Below are 20,643 nucleotides of genomic sequence, written 5' to 3'. Positions count from 1 at the left end.
CAAAGTTCAAACTAGGTAGTCTGGCTGTAAATTGCTTACCCTCCTTATTCCATTCTACCTCTGCTCCTGGCTTCCTTCCCTGCCTTTGTGTTCTCTGTGAACATCCTAGGTTTCTACTGCCTCATATTCTCACTACTTCCAGCACAAAACCATGCTTTCAGAGGTCTATGTTTAAATGCATATATACATATATATGTGTGTATATATATATACACATACACATATATATAACATATATTTTTTTTCAGGATATTTCTTTTCCTCGTCTTCATCTGTATTCACTTGAAATATTCCTACAGGTGTTAACATCTAGTTTAAGCATCATGTACTCTGTGAAGCCTTTCCCAATTCTTCCAGGTATTGGTGTTCCGTTCCTTTTGTTCCCAGAGCACTTTATATTTGCTGCAGACTTTACTGTGTGACTTTTAATTTTTCTATTTATGTGTTTGCACCTTACATTTAACTGTAAGCTTCTCGTTGTTAGAGAACTGACCAGAAGTTCAATAAATGTTGATGCATTAATGCAACATTGTTTTCCTCCCAAGGTGTTTTTGGTTTCAGTCTCTTCTTTTTTTCTTTTTTTAAATTTTTAATGTTTATTTATTATTTTTGAGAGAGAGAGACAGAGTGTGAGCGCGGGGAGGGGCAGAGAGAGGGAGACACAGAATCAGAAGCAGGCTCCAGACTCCAAGCTGTCAGCACAGAGCCCGAAGAGGGGCTGGAAACCACAGATGGCAAGATCGTGACCTGAGCCCAAGTTGGACGCCTAACCGACTGAGCCACCCAGATGCCCCTCTTCTTTTTCATTCTTTCTATTACATCCCTAATAAACAGTCAACTTAAACTTAGATNACCTAAGCGAAAGTCGGACGCTCAACCGACTAAGCCACCCAGGCGCCCCCAGGATGACCATCTAAAGAAGCATCGTTCAATGATGTAAACACTAGCTACATATGGCAATTGAGCACTTGAAATGTAGTTAGTCCAAGTGGAAGCAAGCTTTAAGTATAAAATACACATTGGATTTTGAAAACAGTAGGAAAACAAGAATGTAAAGTATCTCTAATAATTTTTAATTTTATCTTAACAATTACTCACATGTTGAAATGAAAGCATTTTGGATATATTGGATTAAATAAAATATACTATTTAAATAAATTTTTCCTGTTTCTTTTTTTTCTGTTTTTAAATGTGGCTACTAGAAAATTTAAAAGTATATATGTGGTGTGGATTATATTTCCATTAGACATTGCTGTGCCCCTTTAATCATGTGAATCATTTCTTGGTGGTAAGCCTGTCTTCTGGTTTTTTTTTTTTTTCCTTAATCTTTGCATGGTAAGCAGAATTTCCTGGGAGGGGAAAATGGTGTCTGTTAACTGGTATTGTTGCACTAACTTTCCCTAAACATCCTTTTTTTTTTCATGCTACTATCCTACTTGAAGAATCTGCATGTTTTCTGTTGTCAGCTGTATCAAGGCCACATTGCTCTGTCTGGTTCCCCAAACATTTAATTCTATTGCACCTCACTTACCCAGCCTTATCTCTCACTCATCTTAAGTAGTACCTTTGACCTTTAGTCTGTGTTCCAAGATCCTTAAAGTCTGTGCTTTGGAGAATGGTTCTCTTGCTCAGTATTTCCTTTCTTGGTCCCCATTTAAATAATGCCAGTCATTAAGATGTGACTTAAAAGTTTTACCTCCCACATGGTGTTTTTTTCTGTTTATTGGAACTCACTCTGATATCCTACTAGTTACTATTTGTCAGAGACACACAGTTTAAGCTCTAATTTGTTCATTTACTCAGTATCTTCACTGATATCACCATTCAATTGAATTCCACAAGCATTTTGAGATCCTGTGCCAAGAACAGGGATAGGTGAGCATGAGGGTCACCTTTATGCAGGGCCTATGCTAGGAATTGGCCCTATAGAAAAGTAAGAGACACAGGCCTCATCTCATTGCCTTTCTTAGCATCTACTCCACCATAGACAAGGGCCACATTTATTCTGATATAAGCTGATTACAAAAGCTTCATGAGAAATTGCTAATATGCATGATATGCCAAAATAGTCAATAGCCTCACACAGGTTCAAATCCCATAAGGCCAGATTGGGGAGCTCTGGGTTCGAATTAAGTGTTTTCTTTCCCTAGTTTTTCACGAATTAAAGAACACTGTTTATACAGCTTCTTGTTAAAGTGACATCACCCAGTATTTGCCTCCTTGGCCATATTTTATCCTCCTTATGAAAGGCCTTATTTTCAGGTGTTTTGTTGGACTCTGGAGCAAAGCCAGACTGCTTTGGATTTGAATCTTAACTCCACTTGGTGGCTCTGTAACCTGGGCAAGTTACTTGCCTCCTCCATACCTCATTTTCCACATCTGTATAATGAGAATAACGTTATCACAGGATTGTGATAAGGGTTAATGAGCTCATAATTCTTGGCCTAGAGTAACCACTCAATGTCAGCCCTTAATACATGTCACTACCAGACTATTTCTCTGGGACTGTTTTGACTATTTTATTCCGCTTGTGTCTCCAACTTCTAGGATAGTGCCTGTTTCAAAACTGCAGGTGAATAAACATGGGATGAATAAATGAATGCATTCAATCACTTTTATTTATCCATTTCCAATGTGCCAGTCAAGTGCAAAGGCAAGGAAGCAAGTCAAAGTCACCTCCTTGTAAAGGTCTTTCTTCACCGGTTTCACCTGAGGGCCCTCTGGGACAATTTGATCGCCAAGGTGGGGAAGCCCACAGCGGGCAGCGCGAAGTACCTTCACGGAATCACCCTGGGCGAATGGCCCAGCGCTGACAGCCCCGCCTGGCCAGGTTCCCCGGGAAGTTCGGCGCATGCGCAGCGCGTCCGGCGCCTGGGTTCCTTCCTGCAGCGCCACCCGGAAGCCTCNGCCCCTCCCCCCCCCCCCGCCGCTCCTCCTCCTGTTCCAGCTGCCGCCGCCGCCGCGGCTTCCTGGGCTGAGTCCGCCCGCGGTCCCGGCGGCTCTAGGTGTGTTCATCCCGCCCAGCTCCTGCCGGAGTCCGCTGCCGCCGTAGCTTTCCCGGGCTTCCCGCCCCGCTTCAGAGATGGCGACGCGCTCCTGCCGGGAGAAGGCTCAGAAGCTGAATGAGCAGCACCAGCTCATCTTGTCCAAGCTGCTGAGGGAGGAGGACAACAAGTACTGCGCCGACTGCGAGGCCAAAGGTAGCGCGGACGTCGCCGCCCCTAGTCGGGGCCTCCTGCGGCCGGTGACCTTCCCCGTCGCCGCGGCTCCCGGGGCCCGAGCGGACGCCGCGGCTGCGCCCGGCCGGCCCCGGCCCTGGAGGGAGGGCGGGCGCAGGCTGGAGTGGCCCCTCACCTCCGCCAGAGGCGGTGGCGAGGTCAGGCCCGTGGGCACCGGCACTGGTCCCGGCCCCGGGGCAGAGCCGTGTCCGCGTCGCGACGCTCAGCCCCTCTGGAAGGCCGGGGCCAGAGCCGGGCCGGGAGCACGGAACGGGGCGACGGCCTGGCCAGTGTTTAGGGTTAAAGGGTTGCCCTCCACCCGCCTCAGCTCGCAGGTACATCCGTGGGTGGGGCCACCCTTGGTCTCGGTCTCCGCCTCGACCATTCCCCCGTAACCACGTCCTCCTCGGGGCTCCGAGGCTCGATATCCCAGGTGGAGCCCCGCCTGCCTGCCCACCTGACAGCTTTGTACGGGGCTTTGGCTTCTTCCTGAGAAAGAGTATGGTGATCCTTTTTGCTGGGTTGGAGTTTTACTGAGTGAAACCATTGGGGAGGGGTCTTTAGTAGTAGTAGTGGTGGTGATAACTATTTTTTTTTTCATTTGGATATCAGCCAGAAGGAAGAGGAATTTCATTACATGAGTCCCATGGACAGTGGGCTTATTATGTTCCCGAAGCTTTTAATAATTAGATTGTCTCTGACCAGTTGCTTTGAGAAAAATGTGGACACTGGTTTGTGTGGCCCATAGACGTTGAAGGTGCATTTTGTAAAGATCCAGAGGTGAAAAAACCCCCTAATTTTAGTTTGTTCGTTGGAGGGCTTCTGCTTCAGTCTTTGAAATAGATACACTATTTTTAGCCTATATGTTTGGGTTTGGAGGTGTGATTTGTATTTAATGTCTTCTAAGTAATCTCATGAGAAAAATGTTTCAGGTTTTTAAAAACAAACCTGTCGTGTGTTTAGGAAAAGATCTTATTTGTAAATTCGTTTGTTTATTTGGCGAGAAATAGGTAGTCCTCCAGAGCAGGAGTCAGGCTTTGAGAATGTCACTTAAGATTTCTGTTATTTGACTTAGACTTTTCTTGAAGCTTTACTGTTCTTTTCAATATTGTATATGAGGCACGTTTCAGGGGGCGGCTGATGTTTGATTAGACTCAGCCACACTGCATCAGGAAGTCACTTCACTAACATACTACCATAACAGGTACTAGATTACTGGAAGATCATGTGGGAATACTGTAACTAGACCATTTTATGAAGCACTTTTTCTATAGTAACTTGGCTCACCCAAGCTTATATTTATTTTGTGTCACCTTTCAGGTGATAAGTTAAAAATGCCTGATTATTGTAGTAAAACTTGTTTACCTGATATGATTATGTCTGTGGGTTTCTGGGGAATGGAGGCTCAATTATTCATCACTGTACTACTAAAACACTGAAAAACAGGGCGTTTAAAAGGCCAGAAAAAGAAATGAGCTGCCTTTTGGGTAATAAGTTACATTCTTAAAAAGAGAATCTACTTAAAACTATTCATTAGAAATTGAATAGTAACCGTTCCAGTAACTACCTTCATTAGGTATATAAATAATTGAAACATAATGTTTGTTTAAATTTCTGTCCCCAAAAAAGTACTTTATAAAATCAGATTTTCACTAATGCTTCCTAAAATAATTTATAGGTTTTTAAAAACCCATTTTTTGCCACATGGTAACATTTTCATTTCTACCTTTGGAAGTGAGGAGAGGAGAATCATGTACTTTCTAAATTAAGACAAAAAATTTATTTTAATCTGAGGAAAAGGGAACATTGGTTTTGCTCACTATTTGTATTGCCACTGAGGTCCGTAGATGTATACTGAATGAATGTTTTTAGTTTTGGTTTTGTTTGGTCTTCTGTTTCTGGGTTTTTTTGTTTTTTTGTTTTTTTTTTTTTGAGAAATGGAGAAAGTGGGAGAGGAGAGTATCAAGAGTTCAAGGATGCAATGTGAAGGGCATAGACTCCAGTCATGATTTAGAAAGATTATTTTGTCCTTGTTACTACTAAATCTTGAATGATATTAAATTGATCTTCTAAATTTTTTTAATGTTTGTTTATTTTTGAGAGAGAGACAGAGACAGAGCATGAGCAGTGGAGGGGCAGAGAGAGAGGGAGACATGGAACTGGAAGCAGGCTCCAGGCTGTCAGCACAGAGCCTGACATGGGGCTTGAACTCAACGAACTGTGAGGTCATGACCTGAGCCGAAGTTGGAGGCTTAACTGACTGAGCCACCCAGGCGCCCCTTAAATTGATTTTCTAAGTTATTTCACTGTTTTGTTTTGATCCTCCAGGAAAAAATATCACAGTTAGGTTTAATTAGACTTGATCTCATAGTTGTATTACTTGAAAAATTTGACATGATTGGGCTATTGATATAATTAAATATATTTTGTGCAAGTTTTGAGTCTTTGGTCTGATTGAATCCCATTATAGAGCTGTCTTAGTAGAGTTTTTGGCTTCTTAAATGATTTGGGATTCACTATTATACATGCCAGATGACACAGTAAATGTAGATAGTGAAATTCTGATTAAATGTATTTTTAAAAGATATGCTAAGGGTCTTATTCTATAGCTTAGCTATTATAAAGAGTTCCATACTCTATATATGTATTAATGTTTTCTTCACTAATAAACTGCATCAAGCTTTTCATTATTTTGAAGCTATTTCTTAGTTAACTCAATTTTTTTTCGAAAAATACTTCCTCCACTGCTCTTTGAGAACATGTACCAAAGACTAAAGTTAAAGTGCAGGGTTAAAGATTGCCCTATTCTGTTGACTTGTAGTAGTAGGCAGAGTTATATCAATTGGATTTTGACATTTTCTTACTGAGTCACCAGTGTGTGTTTCCCGAGTTGACATTATTTAAGAAGTAAGGAAGGAGAAAAGGATGGCTTAGGTGCCAGTTTCCTGCTCTTAATCCTACACTTACTAGCACTTTTGAGCAACTGGAGAATAAAACAGGCAGATGGAGCTGCACTTCCTCTCCCTGGCCTCATTGGTGACTCTGTGGGAGTTTTAACACAATTCCATTGATTATTAGTTAGTTGGTGGCACTTTGGGGAGCAGTGAGGATTTAGAGCCCCTAGCCAATCTAAAGTTAGTTTTTAGTGTTTGAAATTTCATCCACAGTTAGTTCTAGTTTTGGTTCTGACCATGTATAAGTTGGCATGAAAATGTTGTGTCTTTGCCCAGTAAGTTTTGGGGTAGTCAGAAACATAGGGGTTTTGAACACTTAGAGATTGTTTTCCTCCACTTGTCTGCTATTAAGAAGTTAAGTTCCTTGCCCAGATCAAGCATTTATTTCTGCATTCCATGGTTCTTGACCTAAGGAGTTGGTTCAGAGAGGACTGCATTTTTGCAAATGCATAATTCCAAAACAGTGTACCAAGTGTTATGATAGTAGTTGTAAGAAGTGTCTCCCTCTCTACTTATCCTGGGTTACTGTCCCCATCGCATCTGACTTTTGTCCATTGGTTGTCTTCGTGGTTCCTAGAATGCTGCCACAAGGCCTCTGCACATGCTGTTCTTTCTGTCTGTGAAGCTCTCTAACAATTTTTTGCCTGATTAGTTTTACATATCATCCCCTTTCTGCTTAAATGTCTCTGGAAGGGAAATAATTCTCCCTGAATTCCTATATTATATTAGACTTCCCTTTATACGTGTAGGACATATCCTGAATGTTTTATTACACTAGGTACAATTGTAATTAAACATTACTTGGATATTTATTGGGTAGTCTATATCCCTGTTGGATTGTAGCTGTAAGAGAGAAGAGACCTTGTTTATCTTGTTTAGGCTTGTATTCCCTGCCTTCTACACAATGGGTGACATGTCGTAGGTTTAGTGTAACTCAACAAATATCTTTTGAATGAATGAATGTGAATGAGTACAGAGCCGAGGACAGGCAGTAGCGTATGTAGAAATGAGCTCACATATAGGCATGTGGAGTAACCCTGTTGGGAAATATTTATAGGAGTATTGTTTGAGCTAAGTTCAGAAGATGGAGTGGGATTTTAGCTGATAGAGAAGGAATTAAAGGACATAGCTGCACACACAAGGTGCAGGTATATAAAATAACATAAGAGGTTTCAATGTGAACTTTTTGGGGTAAGCTTTCTCTAAGCATGATCAGATTTGATCGTGGCAGGTCAGGAAGAACTGAAATGGTGAGAGATTCCAGACATGTCACTTAATTATCACAGTAGTCCAAGCAAGAGTGTAAGGACCTGAACTCACTTAATGTTGGGGTATAGGGCAGGAAACCGGACAGCTGTAGCTATTTTAAGGATAGGGTGTTTACATTGGAAGGGCTAGAGCAAAAATCGGAAACCATTACTGGATTTCTGGTTTCAAGACCACATACTATCACCACTGCTACTGTTACCACCACTGCCGTGGCTGCTGCTCACAGGTGGAGCTGGGAAGCTGATGGGGGAATTAGGACTGTGGTTACTGCCACCCTTCAATGTCTGTTGGACATTTTTGTGAGTTGCCCTTACTATAGGAAGAAGGCCTTTGCTGAACTTGTGCCTTCCACGTGCAAATGACTGGCAGACTAATGTCCCAACGCTTTGCCTTCAAGGGAGTCTTTCTTTTAGCTTTCTAACCTTTTCAAAAAGTAGAAACATGAAGTGAAGGTTGTGAGACCTAGTCCAAGAATCCACTACAGGCAGTGAGGATGGGGAACATTTTTCATTAAGTGTGTACTATTTCAGAGTTCTTATATAACCTATTTTAAAATAATTCATACTAAAAACTAAAATTTACTTATGTTTATAATGATGTTGATGCATGTAGGATAAATTCATACAAACAAAATCTTTGACTATAATTCACCTAAAGAGACTGGCAAATCTGAAAGTTCCCTCAAAATGCTAATTTTCAGGTTTGATTGGTCCACTGTTCTTACAATTCTGCTGATCTTGAGATTTTCTTTGATGATTATGTGTAGAGCCTGGTGTCAGAGCCGGGATAGACACCACTGGTCTCTCTCTGACTCATCAGTTTACAGCTTGGGTGCATGTTGTCCCTTTCCTTTTATTGCCTCTCGGTTCTTTTTCTTGGTCATTTTTAAAAAAAGATTAAAATACTCTTTTAGTACTTTGATTTCATTGATTAAGGAAATATGTTTTTATGTTAAGGATTAAGGATTTTTTTATGTTTTATGTTAAGGAAACATAATTCTTGCTGTACAAGCTATGTATAACCCTGTTGACATGTGAGGACTTGAACCCATGCTCTTTTTAAGGTAAACTCAAATATTTGACATTCTAATTAAATATTTTATAAATTCAAGCTTTTTCCTTCTGCTAATAGTCTTTCCATTTCTCAAGAGAAGATGAAGGAAAGTTGGAGGCCATTTGTTTGTTGACCACCTTACATTCTGACCACTGTAAAGAATTGATTTAATAGATATATAATTTTGCTGATAAATCAGTGTTTTCTGGACACTGCAAAGATTAAGTATCATGTCTGATACTTTTGTGTGTTCTAAAAAGTTTTGGGTATGGTCCACAGAGTAGTTGGGGATCTCAGTAGACATGAGACAACGATGTGTTAAACTTTAGCCTATGTGTAGACTGTAGATTCGTTAAAAGCTTAGTGATGAGAAAAATAAGTGTGACTTGGAGAAGGTAGAACTAGAAGGTTAGAAGTTAAAAAAAAAAAAAAGAAAAGGCAAGTAATAATGTACACGTATACATAGAAGTTATATAGTGCTTTCTTCTTGCTAGGCAGTGTTTTGAACATTTGACATATATTATTTAATCCTCAAAACAGACTTTTGAGGTAGGTAATATTATTATTCCATCTTACAGATGAGGAAACTGAGGCACATAGAACTTAACTTTCATAAAGTTATACAGCTAAGAAGTGGTAGAGCCAGGAATTTCTTCATTAAAAGAAAAAGCTTTGGATGGCTGCTATATTTTAGGCATTTTGAGAACTGGGGATGAAGCAGGGAATAGGTGGATAAAGTCCAAGCTCTAAAAGATCTACTAGTCTGTTAGTCTGTTGCAAGCAGGCCTGACTTGCAAAGTTGGCCCTTCGTTGGTATCAGGGAACTTGGATTTGGGGAGGGTCTCACTACCCTAAGTGGTAAGAATCAGTCACTGTGCCTAAGTTGTACAAACAGTGTGGTTTATGCTAAATGCCTGCTTTCCTTCTGGGAGTCTTGAATTTCCATAGTATTAGGCAAGGGTGCCTATGTGACCACTCTACCCCCTGCTGCATACTCTAAGCACTGAGTCTCTATTGAGCTTCCCTGGTTGGCAGTATTTCACACTTATCAGACATTATTGCTAATACAGTTAATTGTGTCTGGTGCAACTCCACCGGAAGGGGACACCTGGACATTTGTGCCTGTTTTCTTGTAAACTTTGCTCCACGTACCTTTTCTCTTTGCTAATTATGCTTGGCATCCCTCTACTTTCTGTAGTAATAAATAAATTACAGTCTTAAGTACAACTGTATTTTGAGACTTGTGAGTCCTAAAAGGACTCACCAAACCTGAGGGTGATCTTGGGAACCTCCCAGCATATTTGATAATATATATTTTCCTCCAGTATAGTGTACAGGACATGTTGGAGTCTCAGTGTATTTTGGCTAGCTCTAGACCCTAACCTACCAGCAGGGGTACAGCCCAGAGGAGCCAGTGTTAGCATTAGAGGAAATTCTGGCTTTCCTGGGATGACGTGGAAGGAGGAATCTGGACTGTAGAGTATGATTTGAACTTAGGAGCTAGCTTCAGCGCTATTAACTGCATGTTTGATGGCATGAAACATGTCTTTGCAGTTGAAATTTTGTGATAGAAGAGACTGTTGTTGGGAAGAGACTCTACATAACCATAAAGCTGACAGTGTATTTCTCAGAGAGATTATTGCCAAATATGTTCCAGCATGGACAGTCTTTGTCTTTGTCTTATCAAAGTCTTAGTCTTTGTCTAAGTCTTTGTCTTATCTCCCTTGCTTTTATTTTATTTTATTTATTTATTTTTTTTGAGAGAGAGAGAGAGAGAGAGAGAGAGAAAATGAATGAATGAGCAGGGGAGGGGCAGAGAAAGACACACACAGAATCTGAAGCAGGCTCCTGGCTCTGAGTTGTCAGCACAGAGCCTGACCACATGGGGCTCAGACTCATGAATTTTAAGATCATGACCTGAGCTGAAGTTGGACACTTAACCAACTGAGCCACCCAGGTGCCCCATTATCTCTGCTTTTAATCAGAGAACCATCAAAACTTCAAAATACTAACATAAACAAAACAGAATTTTCTTCTGATCACTAAACTTTATTCTACAAGTTGAATCTTTTGAGGAGTCCTTTAGTTGTGTGTGTGTGCGTGAGTGCGTGTTTGTGCGTGCGTGCGTGTGTGTGTGTGGTTTTTTGGTCTTCCAGGTAGCTACTTTCTTTTCTCTTTATGTAGTTCTGTTCTTAGGTCAGGTATGGATCATCTGTCTTGTCTTTTTATTTTTTTTTTAATATTTTTATTTATTTTTTGGGGCGGGTGAGGACATAAGCAGGGGAGGGGCAGAGAGAGTGGGAGACACAGAATCAGAAACAGGCTTCAGGCTCTGAACTGTCAGCACAGAGCCTAATACGGGGCTTGAACTCATGAACTCTGAGATCATGACCTGAGCCACCCAGGTGCCCATACCTTAGCTTTTTAAATTTTTTTTTATAGTTTTTTTATTTTTGGGACAGAGAGAGAGACAGAGCATGAGCGGGGTAGGGGCAGAGAGAGAGGGAGACACAGAATCTGAAACAGGCTCCAGGCTCTGAGCTGCCAGCACAGAACCCGATGCGGGGCTCGAACCCAAGAACCACGAGATCATGACCTGAGCCAAAGTTGGACGCCTATCCGACTGAGCCACCCAGGTGCCCCCCATACCTTGGCTTTTTAAACCACAGAAACAACTTGATGGACTTGAAAAAGCACTGACCTGGATTAAGTTGGTAAAGCTAGGTTTGAGTCCTGCTTTTTGCCTCTTGACTTAGTCGGTGACCAGTTGTCCCTGTCCTCATTGAACCTTACTGCAAAGATTTATTTCAGCTCTGATGTGATCTGTGTTCTTTTTTGAAACCCATGTCTTCTATCACTTCTAAGTCAGTATTTATTATTGTTGATTTTTAAAATGCTATTTTTTTACATTAATTAGTAATTTAATTTTGGGTCTTCTAGAACTTTGATCTTGATCAAATCTGTATACTTTTAATGCTTTTCACTGATGATTTAGGTCTTTCTGAGCAGATTTATCTGGTATTGTCTTTAATTATCTTAAGCTATATCATATAACTCACAGGAACATTCCTCACAGATTGAGGAATCCTTTTGTTTGAAACTTTTTCCCTTTAATGCTTTCGTGGATTAATTAGAATAAGATCAAAGAAACTACCACCTGCTCTAGTCATCTACTAAAGCCATACTTTAGGACTGTAGAGCCATAAGTAACCATATATTTAGTCATATATAGTATCATATAGACATACCATTTAGTCATACATAGTACCATATGGAAATGATTTAAAAAATTTCACTTAGCACAGAGCTTAGGGGGTGCCTGGGTGGCTCAGTTGATTGTCTGACTTTGATTTCAGTTCAGGTCATGATTCCAGGGTGGTGGGATTGAGCCCCACATTTGGCTCCGTGCTGTTGGAAATATGTGTTAATTTCATGCTCATGTGTATTTTGAGTGGTAAATATGAGGACTTTGAGAGTCTAATCTCCATTCTCTGTGTGTCCTTACCTTTCCCCAAACAATTTCTTTCCCTTCATTTCACAAGAGAGCCAAGTGATTGCTTTTAGGAATGATCGATGATGGACTTTCAGATGTCTATCACTGATCCTTCGTAAAGAGTGCATTTCAAGGACCAATGATCAGCTAAACCCAAAATTAAAAAGAAAATAAGGGGAAATAAAAACTTCTCTGGGAAATTATCATTAGGATAGCTTTATTTTCCGATACAGGAACATTCATTAAAAATTATGGCTTAGTTTAGATGTTTTTTAGTTGATGCATTTCTACTCTTAAAAGTTGCTTTTAATGTAGGACGGTGATGGTGCATTGTGCCATAAAACTAGCAGAAGTGTGAGTTTTGAAGTGAAATGATCATCACTAGTATATTAATTTCCTATTGCTGCTATAAAAAATTATCACAAATTTAGTGGCTTAAACAACACAAACTGTCATCTTACAGTTCTGGAGGTTAGAATCCAAATGTGTTCCTTTTGAGCTAAAATCAAATGTATTCCTTTTAAAGGCACTAGAGGAGACTCTGTTCCTTATTTTTTCTAGCTTCTGGAAGTCACCCGTGATGTTTGCCTCATGGCGCCTTCCACCATCTTCATGATAGTAGCACATATATTTGAATAGATGAATCAGAACAAAGCTGTGGATTGTTTTTAATGGCAAACAGTGGAGCATGAACTTGATTCCTTATACAATATGATCTTTCACTAGTGCACTATATCTTTGTCAAAAACCAAAAGTCTGCACACTGGGTAAAACAAAGCAGAAAGATGAGTTTATTATAAGTCTTTTTACCTGCAAGTCAGGAAACTCAAGACTCTGGGAGCAGTGGGTTCAGAGTTGCTCACAGACTAAGGGATTTTTATGGGGTAAATACAGAAGTTACTTGGTTGCCTAGTGGTCGTCTTTCTTATTTGACTTTGGGTAGCTTAGTCGGGAACAAGAAAGTTCATGGATGGTGTGAACAGACTTGGTGTTTGATGATTGGTTGGTGTCTTACTTATTTCTGAGAAGAGCTGTAAGTTCCTATAAGATTCAGTTAAGTTTCCTTTATGCATTGGTGTTGACTGTGGACAATTTGTCCTTGACATAAGTGACTTCATTTTGGTTTGGTTCTACACCTTCTAGACTTAAGAGTATGAAATCACATTTTATATAGATGGTTAAAATTTAAAATCAGCTTTGCCTAGGCTTTAAAACCCGTTAAAGAATAGTTTATATGATTTTTATGTCTTCAACTGAGTATAATTATTCTTAGGAAAACAAGAATTTCATTACTCAAAATTTCATTTGATGATGATTCATTAAAGAAAAGAAACAAAGGAAAGTTTCTGCATTTCAAACTGTTCTACTTAAAATTAAATATTGTCTCTAATGGTGAAAGGCCATAGGTGAATATTCCTCAGTTTTTTCTCTTTGAAGCATTCCTTTTTTTTATTTTAATATATAAATTTGTGTAATATTAAATGTTGATATATTAATAGTTGTATAACTATTACATGATATACTGTATATGAAGCATTTATAGAGAATTTGATATATAGTAGGTAGTCAGTAAATGTTGCATTTGAATCTTAAGTCTTGTATGATAAGACCTACAAACATTTTTGTTTTCTTTTTTCTCCAATTATTTTATTATTATTATTATTATCAATGTAAGTGATTTTTTTAATTTTTTATTAAGTGTTTTAATTCTGGTTCAGCTAACATACAGTGTTATATTAGTTTCAGGTGTACAATGTAGTGATTAAACAATTGTGTACATTACTTGGTTTTCATTATGATAAATGTATTCTTTAATTCTCATCACCTATTTTACACCCCCCCCATAACCATCAGTTCTCTATAGTTTAGAGCCTGTTTTCTTGGTTTGTTCTTTTTCCATTTGCTTGTTTGTTATGTTCCTTAAATTACACATATGTATGAAATCATATGCTGTTTTTCTTTCTCTGATTTATTTCCCTTAGCATTATAGCATATATAGCATATATCTAGCTCCTCCAATTACTTTTTTTTTTTTTAATGTTTTTTAACTTTCAAGAGACGGAGACACTGTGTCCGTGTGAGGGGCAGAGAGAGAGGGAGAAGCAGGCTCCAGGCTCTGAGCTGTTAGCACAGAGCCTGATGCAGGACTCAAACTCACGGACCTTAAGATCATGACCTGAGCCGAAGTCAGACGCCTGACCAACTGAGCCACCCAGGTGCCCCTCCTCCAATTACTTTTTAAGAGAATTGCTCAGGATGTCAGATGTAAGAAAACTTCTTCCTCCTCCAGATTTTCCCTAAGTTTTATTGTTGTGAAATTTTTCTGAATTTTAAGTGTTTTTTTTAACTTAGAAGTTGTAATTGATTATGAGGGTTAACTTTTGGATGCAATTATTGTTGGAAGTAAAAACAAACAACTATCCAAATATTTGATAGAGACACATTCTCTTTTTTGTAATTTGGTTTCCTTTTCTATTTGCATTAAATTATTATTTTTTGTAAGCAAAAGTTACTAGTCTCTTTTGTAATGACCCTCCCCATATTATGAGATCACAAGTTATTTTTCACTTTGGAAATTTTGCTCAGCTATTGTACAGAAGCAGCTTCCCTTCTGTTTATTTACTGAAAACTAGTTATTTGGGATTTGGTTTTTAGTGGGGACAATGATTTTACTTCTGTAGATAAGGCTGTCAGGTGATTGCCTTCTTTTTTGGCCTTTTATCTCTTGTCTCAAATTTATGGCCATTATACTTTGTTTTTAACTTAGTTGGTAAAGCATGCCTGTAAACAATAAGAAACAAAGATTTTTACCTAAAATAAATGTTTGTCTAGCTTTTAAAAAAAATAGTTGAGGAGACTTCCAGTTTCTAGTCTGGCTTTTAGACTGGAAGGAGCTTCAAGTCTCCATCCTAACAAGTAAAAAGCCCAGCAAACTGCAAAATCAACATTTCTTCTTAGATCTTCAGGAAGTGAAATCACAGGGCAAACTGCTGTCCCCTAAATAGGAGAGACAGGCGAATATAGAGAATCACAACTCAATTACAACTCTGTGGGAACCAGTACTGGGGTAGGAAAACTAATTGACAAATTGCCGGAGGCTCACTGAGTACAAATCTAAGAGTCAGAAAGTCCAGGAGGACACAATTACGGGTAAGGTCTCCCCACTTTGGTGAGTTTTACCACCAGGACCTCAGCACAGTGAATATGGGAGAAAAATCTATGCTTCTGGCAGGGGAAGGAGAAAAGGAACCATTTTGAAATACACCAGAGCATTCTGTTCTTTTTAGCAAGGTCTGCCTTCTGGAGAAACTGTTTACTAGAGCTTAACCGAGTTGGGGGAAGGAAATACCTAACTCTAGCCACCTGTAGCCTTTCTCAGGAGAGAAGTGAAATGCCAATTCCAGTCTACTCTAGCCATCTTGTCCCATGGGGAAGGGGGACAGCCATGGTAGGGGGTACTGAGATTTGTGAAGCTCATAGCACAGAGGCAGAGGCTCACTGAAAGACTGAGACCTAATCATAGAACTATAGAATGCTTCCCACCATATTACTGACTGCTTTTCCTTATTCATATGCTTACCTATACTTGAGTAGTTCCTAAGTCTATGTGATCTATAGACTTTTTCTTTGGATGACATACCATATTCCTGGGTGAGACGAACTGGTACAACCTGGGCCATATGCCTACCTCTGATCATTGTGGCATGGAGGTGATGTGGTTTGAAGTAGTCGGGTTCAGAGCTAATGGCCAAGAAAGAATTCTTGAGACATCTTTGGGAAAAGGTGGTTTTATTAAAGCATGTGGACAGGACCTGCGGGGAGAAAGAGCTCTACTGGGGTTGTGAGGAGTGACTGATTTTGTAAGATTTTCTGTTCTGTGGAGGGGAGGGTGATAATAGGGCTCCAGGAAATTTAGTCTGTAGGTTTCTGGAGATTGCTCTTTTCTTTTAAATCATTAACAGTTGCAAACTGATGGAGACTCTGTCCTGCATGACCTTGATCTCTATCAATTAACCATTTGTTTTTCTTTTGTTCTTGGGCAGTCTGAGGAATGCCTGAGGAATGTTACATATATCCCACCTTGGGGGGCGATTAGTGATTGTGTGGTGTTAGCTTGTGCTTTGCCCTCAGCTTGCCTTTTGTTCCCTCATCATTTCCCCTGAACAGTTTTGACCCTTAAATCTTCAAGGTTGTTGAAGGTGGAATGTCTCATGTTCAGTAGCTTCTTTCTGTTGAGTAGGGCACAGAGATGTCCCTACCTATGAGTCAACATTGATCAGCTGGGTAGTTTATATATATATGAGTTACCAAAGGCAGAGGCAGCTGAATCCACTGTGGACAGTAAGTGTCTCTGTGGGTGGTGAGGATCATCAGTGTGAAGTCATTGTAGTGACAGAGTCTTGGCACCAAGTAGAGACACTGAGAAAGGCAACATACTAGGATTAATATGGCTATAAGAATAAGAAATCCAACAGAGACCCCTAACAGTTGACTATAATCCCCCCTCCAAAACAGGAACTTAACCGGTTATTTAAAGAGAGGAAAGGATTTTATAGAGCCTCAGTTTGGGTATTCATATATTTTAATAACCCTGTAACATTTTTATGATAATCTGGAGTATATATATCAGTCTCTTAATAATGGCACATATACCACTTTGTATTGCTGTTAAAACATCTAGTGCCATTCTATATTGTTGAATTGTTTTATGCATTTGAGTTTATTTTCTTTTTGAGAGGGAGAGAGAGAACATGCATGTGCATGCTAATGGGGAAGGGACAGAGGCAGAGGAAGAGAGAGAATTTTAAGCAGGCTCTATGCCCAGCTTGGAGCCTGATGTGGGGCTTGATCTGACAACTGCGAGATCAAGACCTGAGCTGAAATCAGTAGTCACATGCTGACTGACTGAGTGACCCAATTACCTCTACATTTATTTTACTGTTTAATAATGTAATGCTGTTTTGAGAGTCATTGAAGGTATTAATTGTGTAGTAGTGGTGTTAGCCATCGAGTAGACTAGGTTTTGTCTGTATGATGTAAGCATCAGATAATAAGAGGCACTTATATAGAAAAAAAGAAAAATAAAAGTTAATGGTTAGAGCAAATTATAAATCCAGTGTCCGAGTCTCAAATGCTGCCAGTGAAAAGATTTTTTTATTTTAGTGACACAGATTTAACGTTTACAATGAAATTATGCAAAATCAGTTGACACAACATGAGAATAAATTAGATTTTACAAAGTGTAATAGTTAAAATACCACATTTGCAAAATCTTATTGCTAGGAAACTACTTGGCATTTATCTTTTTTGGCAAATGCTAAATGTACATCATTGAAAGAGTAGGACAAATGTATTGATAATTTCCACATTGTTAGAATTTTGCACTTTTTAAAAAAAGTTTATTTTTAAATTTACATTCAAGTTAGCATATAGTGCAACAGTGATTTCAGGAATAGATTCCTTATTGCCCCTTACCCATTTTAGCCCATCCCCCTCCCTCAACCCCTCCAGCAACCCTCTGTTTGTTCTCTATATTTAAGAGTCTCTTATGTTTTGACCCCCTCCTTGTTTTTGTATTATTTTTGTTCCCTTCCCTTTTGTTCATCTGTTTTGTATCTTAAATTCCTCATATGAGTAAAGTCTTATGATATTTGTCTTTATCTGACTGGCTAATTTCGCTTAGCATAATACCCTCTAGTTCCATCCACGTAATTGGAAATGGTAAGATTTCATTCATTTTGATTGGCGAGTAATACTCCATTGTATATACACCACATCTTTATCCATTCATCCACCGATGGACATTTGGGCTCTTTTCATACTTTTTGTTGATCGTGCTGCTATAAACATTGGGGTGCATGTGCCCCTTTGAAACAGCACACCTGTATCCCTTGGATAAATGCCTAGTTGTGTAGTTTCTGGGTCGTAGGGTAGTTCTATTTTTAATTGTTTGAGGAACCTCCATACTGTTTTCCAGAGTGGCTGCACTAGTTTGCATTCCCATCGAACGCTGCCAGTGAAAAAAATTTTTTTTTAATATTTATTTTTGAGAGAAAGAGACAGGGCATGAGCAGGGAATAGACAGAGAGAGGGAGATATAGAATCAAAAGCAGGTTCCAGGTGGTCAGCACAGAACCCAACGTAGGGCTTGAAGCCACAGACTGCAAGATCATATCCTGAGCTGAAGTTGACTGCTTAACTGATTGAGCCACCCTGGGGGCCCTGAAAAGATTTTTAAATGTCAGGCTTGAAGCATCCTTAGATGGAATGGGCACAGGCAGCTGGAATCAGATGGATTTTTCTGGTTTGTAACTCAAATGTATCTGGTGATACTTTTGAAAGGCCTGTTGTAAGAAGGAATTGTCAGTATAAATTGGGGAAAAGAGAATGAAAAAGTACTGCCATCATTTTCTTTTGAAGAGAAATTTGAGGTCTTCCATAGGTTCACAGAACAAGAACGGTTGTTTGTTTGCTTATTGGTTTCCTGTGAAGGATTTACAGGTTTTATTCTAGATATATGAGCCTGTGAAGAGTGCCCTTCTAAAGTTATTGCAGTGGAAGTACATAATATGACCTCGTAGGGGCCTTTCCTTTTGGAGTAAATCCCCTGCTGTAGATTTTCAATCTTTTAAATAAACCATATTTCTTGGGTTTATATGGGGTGGGTTGCTAATAACTGTCAGATCAGGTATAGGATATGCTTTGCATATTCATTTAGAGATTTATGAATTAACTCATCCTCAAGCTAATCATTTACGAAAGCACTATAGTCTTTATTGATAGGTCTACAGTGAGAAAAGGCTTTTCATACTCAATTGTTGGGGGAATCCATCCCACTTTCCACTTGTTCAAGTAATCATATGCCCATGGGGTCTTGTTATTATCTCCACAGAATAACAAGCAAGAAGATTGTCAGTACGTGAGCTATTTCTCTGAAGTTTACTCCAAGTTGTCCAACTTCAGTTTTTAGAGCTTAGAAAAGGCAGTTTTAGTTTTTAATGACTTTAAGTTAAGAAAATGGGAGAAGATTGGAAACCTTGTTGGAGAGCCATAGCCAAATGTTTGAGGAAATGAGAAGAATTTAGGTTATACTCTATAATAAATAGTTTTAAATTTTACTATCTATAAAGATGTATTATTGAAACATAATTTTTCCCTATAATTACCCTCATTTCCAGAGATACCCAAATCAAGACTATTTTGTTTATAAAACAAATCCAGTTTAATTGCTTAGGTAAACTCAGCAAGAATAGTGATTGACCATATAGATCTTCTAAAATTTGTTTTGCTGCAACTTTTCATAAGGAATCTAGATTGAACTTATAGTAGCCTTTCTAGGCCAGAAGTCAAGCCAAATACTTGCCATCATACATGCCTGCAGTACCAGTAGACTTGGGCAAATTCCTCTTCTTGAGGTCTCCCAGATATCCTGAGCTTCCTGCACCTGCCAAAAAGTGACATTCCTTACTCACCTGGGAACTCTGTAAATAAGGTATCAGGCCAACATTTCCAAGGGGCTTTATGCTTTCATGTTTCATAAAGTCAACTTCAGTTCCTTGAAGCTGTTTGGTCATATCCAAGTCTATGCATTGTCTCTCAAAAATGATATTCCAGTCAAAGCCTAGGTAAAATAATCAATGTTTCCAGTGGTGTCCTGTAGCAAGGAGAACAGATTCTTAACTGCAAATGACTATGATTGCCATGGAAGAAAGAATACTCACTGAGAGTTTTCTGAACTTCAGAGGGTTCAGGTAGAGAGAAAAGTTAAATGCTTCAGTTTGTTTACAAATGAATACTTTATCACGTTTCTGTAAATCATAGATATTTTAAGAGACAGTTTCCTTAATCTTGAAGAGCAAACATTAGAGAATCAGCAGTGTTTCAGACAAGAGTCACAGAAGTTATAATCATCTTCTTCAGCTCATTTAATTTCATGTTGCTAATTCTTGTTCAGTTTGAACACAGCTTTTAATTAGTTCTGGAAATTCTTACCCATTTCAGTTTTACGATTTCAAAAATATAAAAAAACCTGTATTTTTTTTTTTAAAGACCTTTTTATGAGTCCCCTTGAAGATGAAACTCATTTTGCAAATGACAATGATAATTGATAAGGAAATTCAGTTATTTCTGTGACACAGAACATTTTAATAATCAAAATGTTAAGGACCTTATACCAGAACACATTAAAACTTCAGGAATTTCATATACCTATACACAACACACACACACACACACACACACACACATTTGAATAGTTATAGCATTTACTCAAGCATACAACCTAGGGCTTAGCATGATTTGTTTGACAGTTCTTTCCAAGTAACTTAACGTACCAAATAAAAAGTCCTAATTGGTCAGAAAGACTTCATTTACAATTTAAATCTTGAGGAAGTTTGTTGAAGAACCTGAGAAAGTTTTAAAGCACATGCCTGAAAAAGATTACAGATCATTATGAAACTTTAAAACTTCAAATTATTTATTTAATCAAGGTGACAATAAGAAATTTCAAAGGCGAATATATAGGGTTATATAGTTGTTAGCAAAACTTAGCCCCTTTAATATTGAGAAGTTTAAACCTTAATAAATCAAAGACCTCATAAAGACAAAATAGAGAAAGTGGGGTTTTATTTGGCAGATAAAAACCAAGGGAAAAAAT

The 20,643-nt window shown here is 38.8% G+C and overlaps 1 protein-coding gene across 2 annotated transcripts in view; it reads left to right on the top strand.

Annotated features, from left to right (window-relative positions):
• Positions 1-2,919: 2,919 nt before the first annotated feature.
• SMAP1 (small ArfGAP 1) overlaps positions 2,920-20,643 on the top strand; it is a 180,582-nt gene continuing 162,858 nt past the window's right edge. For both annotated transcript variants that reach the window (XM_077767238.1, XM_077767237.1), the window contains exon 1: positions 2,920-3,200. In XM_077767238.1, coding sequence (XP_077623364.1) covers positions 3,083-3,200 — 118 coding nt within the window. In that variant the 5' untranslated portion in view covers positions 2,920-3,082. The remainder of the gene's footprint in view (positions 3,201-20,643) is intronic.

Source organism: Crocuta crocuta, unplaced genomic scaffold, assembly GCF_008692635.1.
Source record: "Crocuta crocuta isolate KB4526 unplaced genomic scaffold, BGI_CrCroc_1.0 scaffold518, whole genome shotgun sequence".
Taxonomy (NCBI): domain Eukaryota; kingdom Metazoa; phylum Chordata; class Mammalia; order Carnivora; family Hyaenidae; genus Crocuta; species Crocuta crocuta.
The sequence above is the reverse complement of the archived record's forward strand: the minus strand, read 5'-3'. Positions and strand labels throughout refer to the sequence as shown.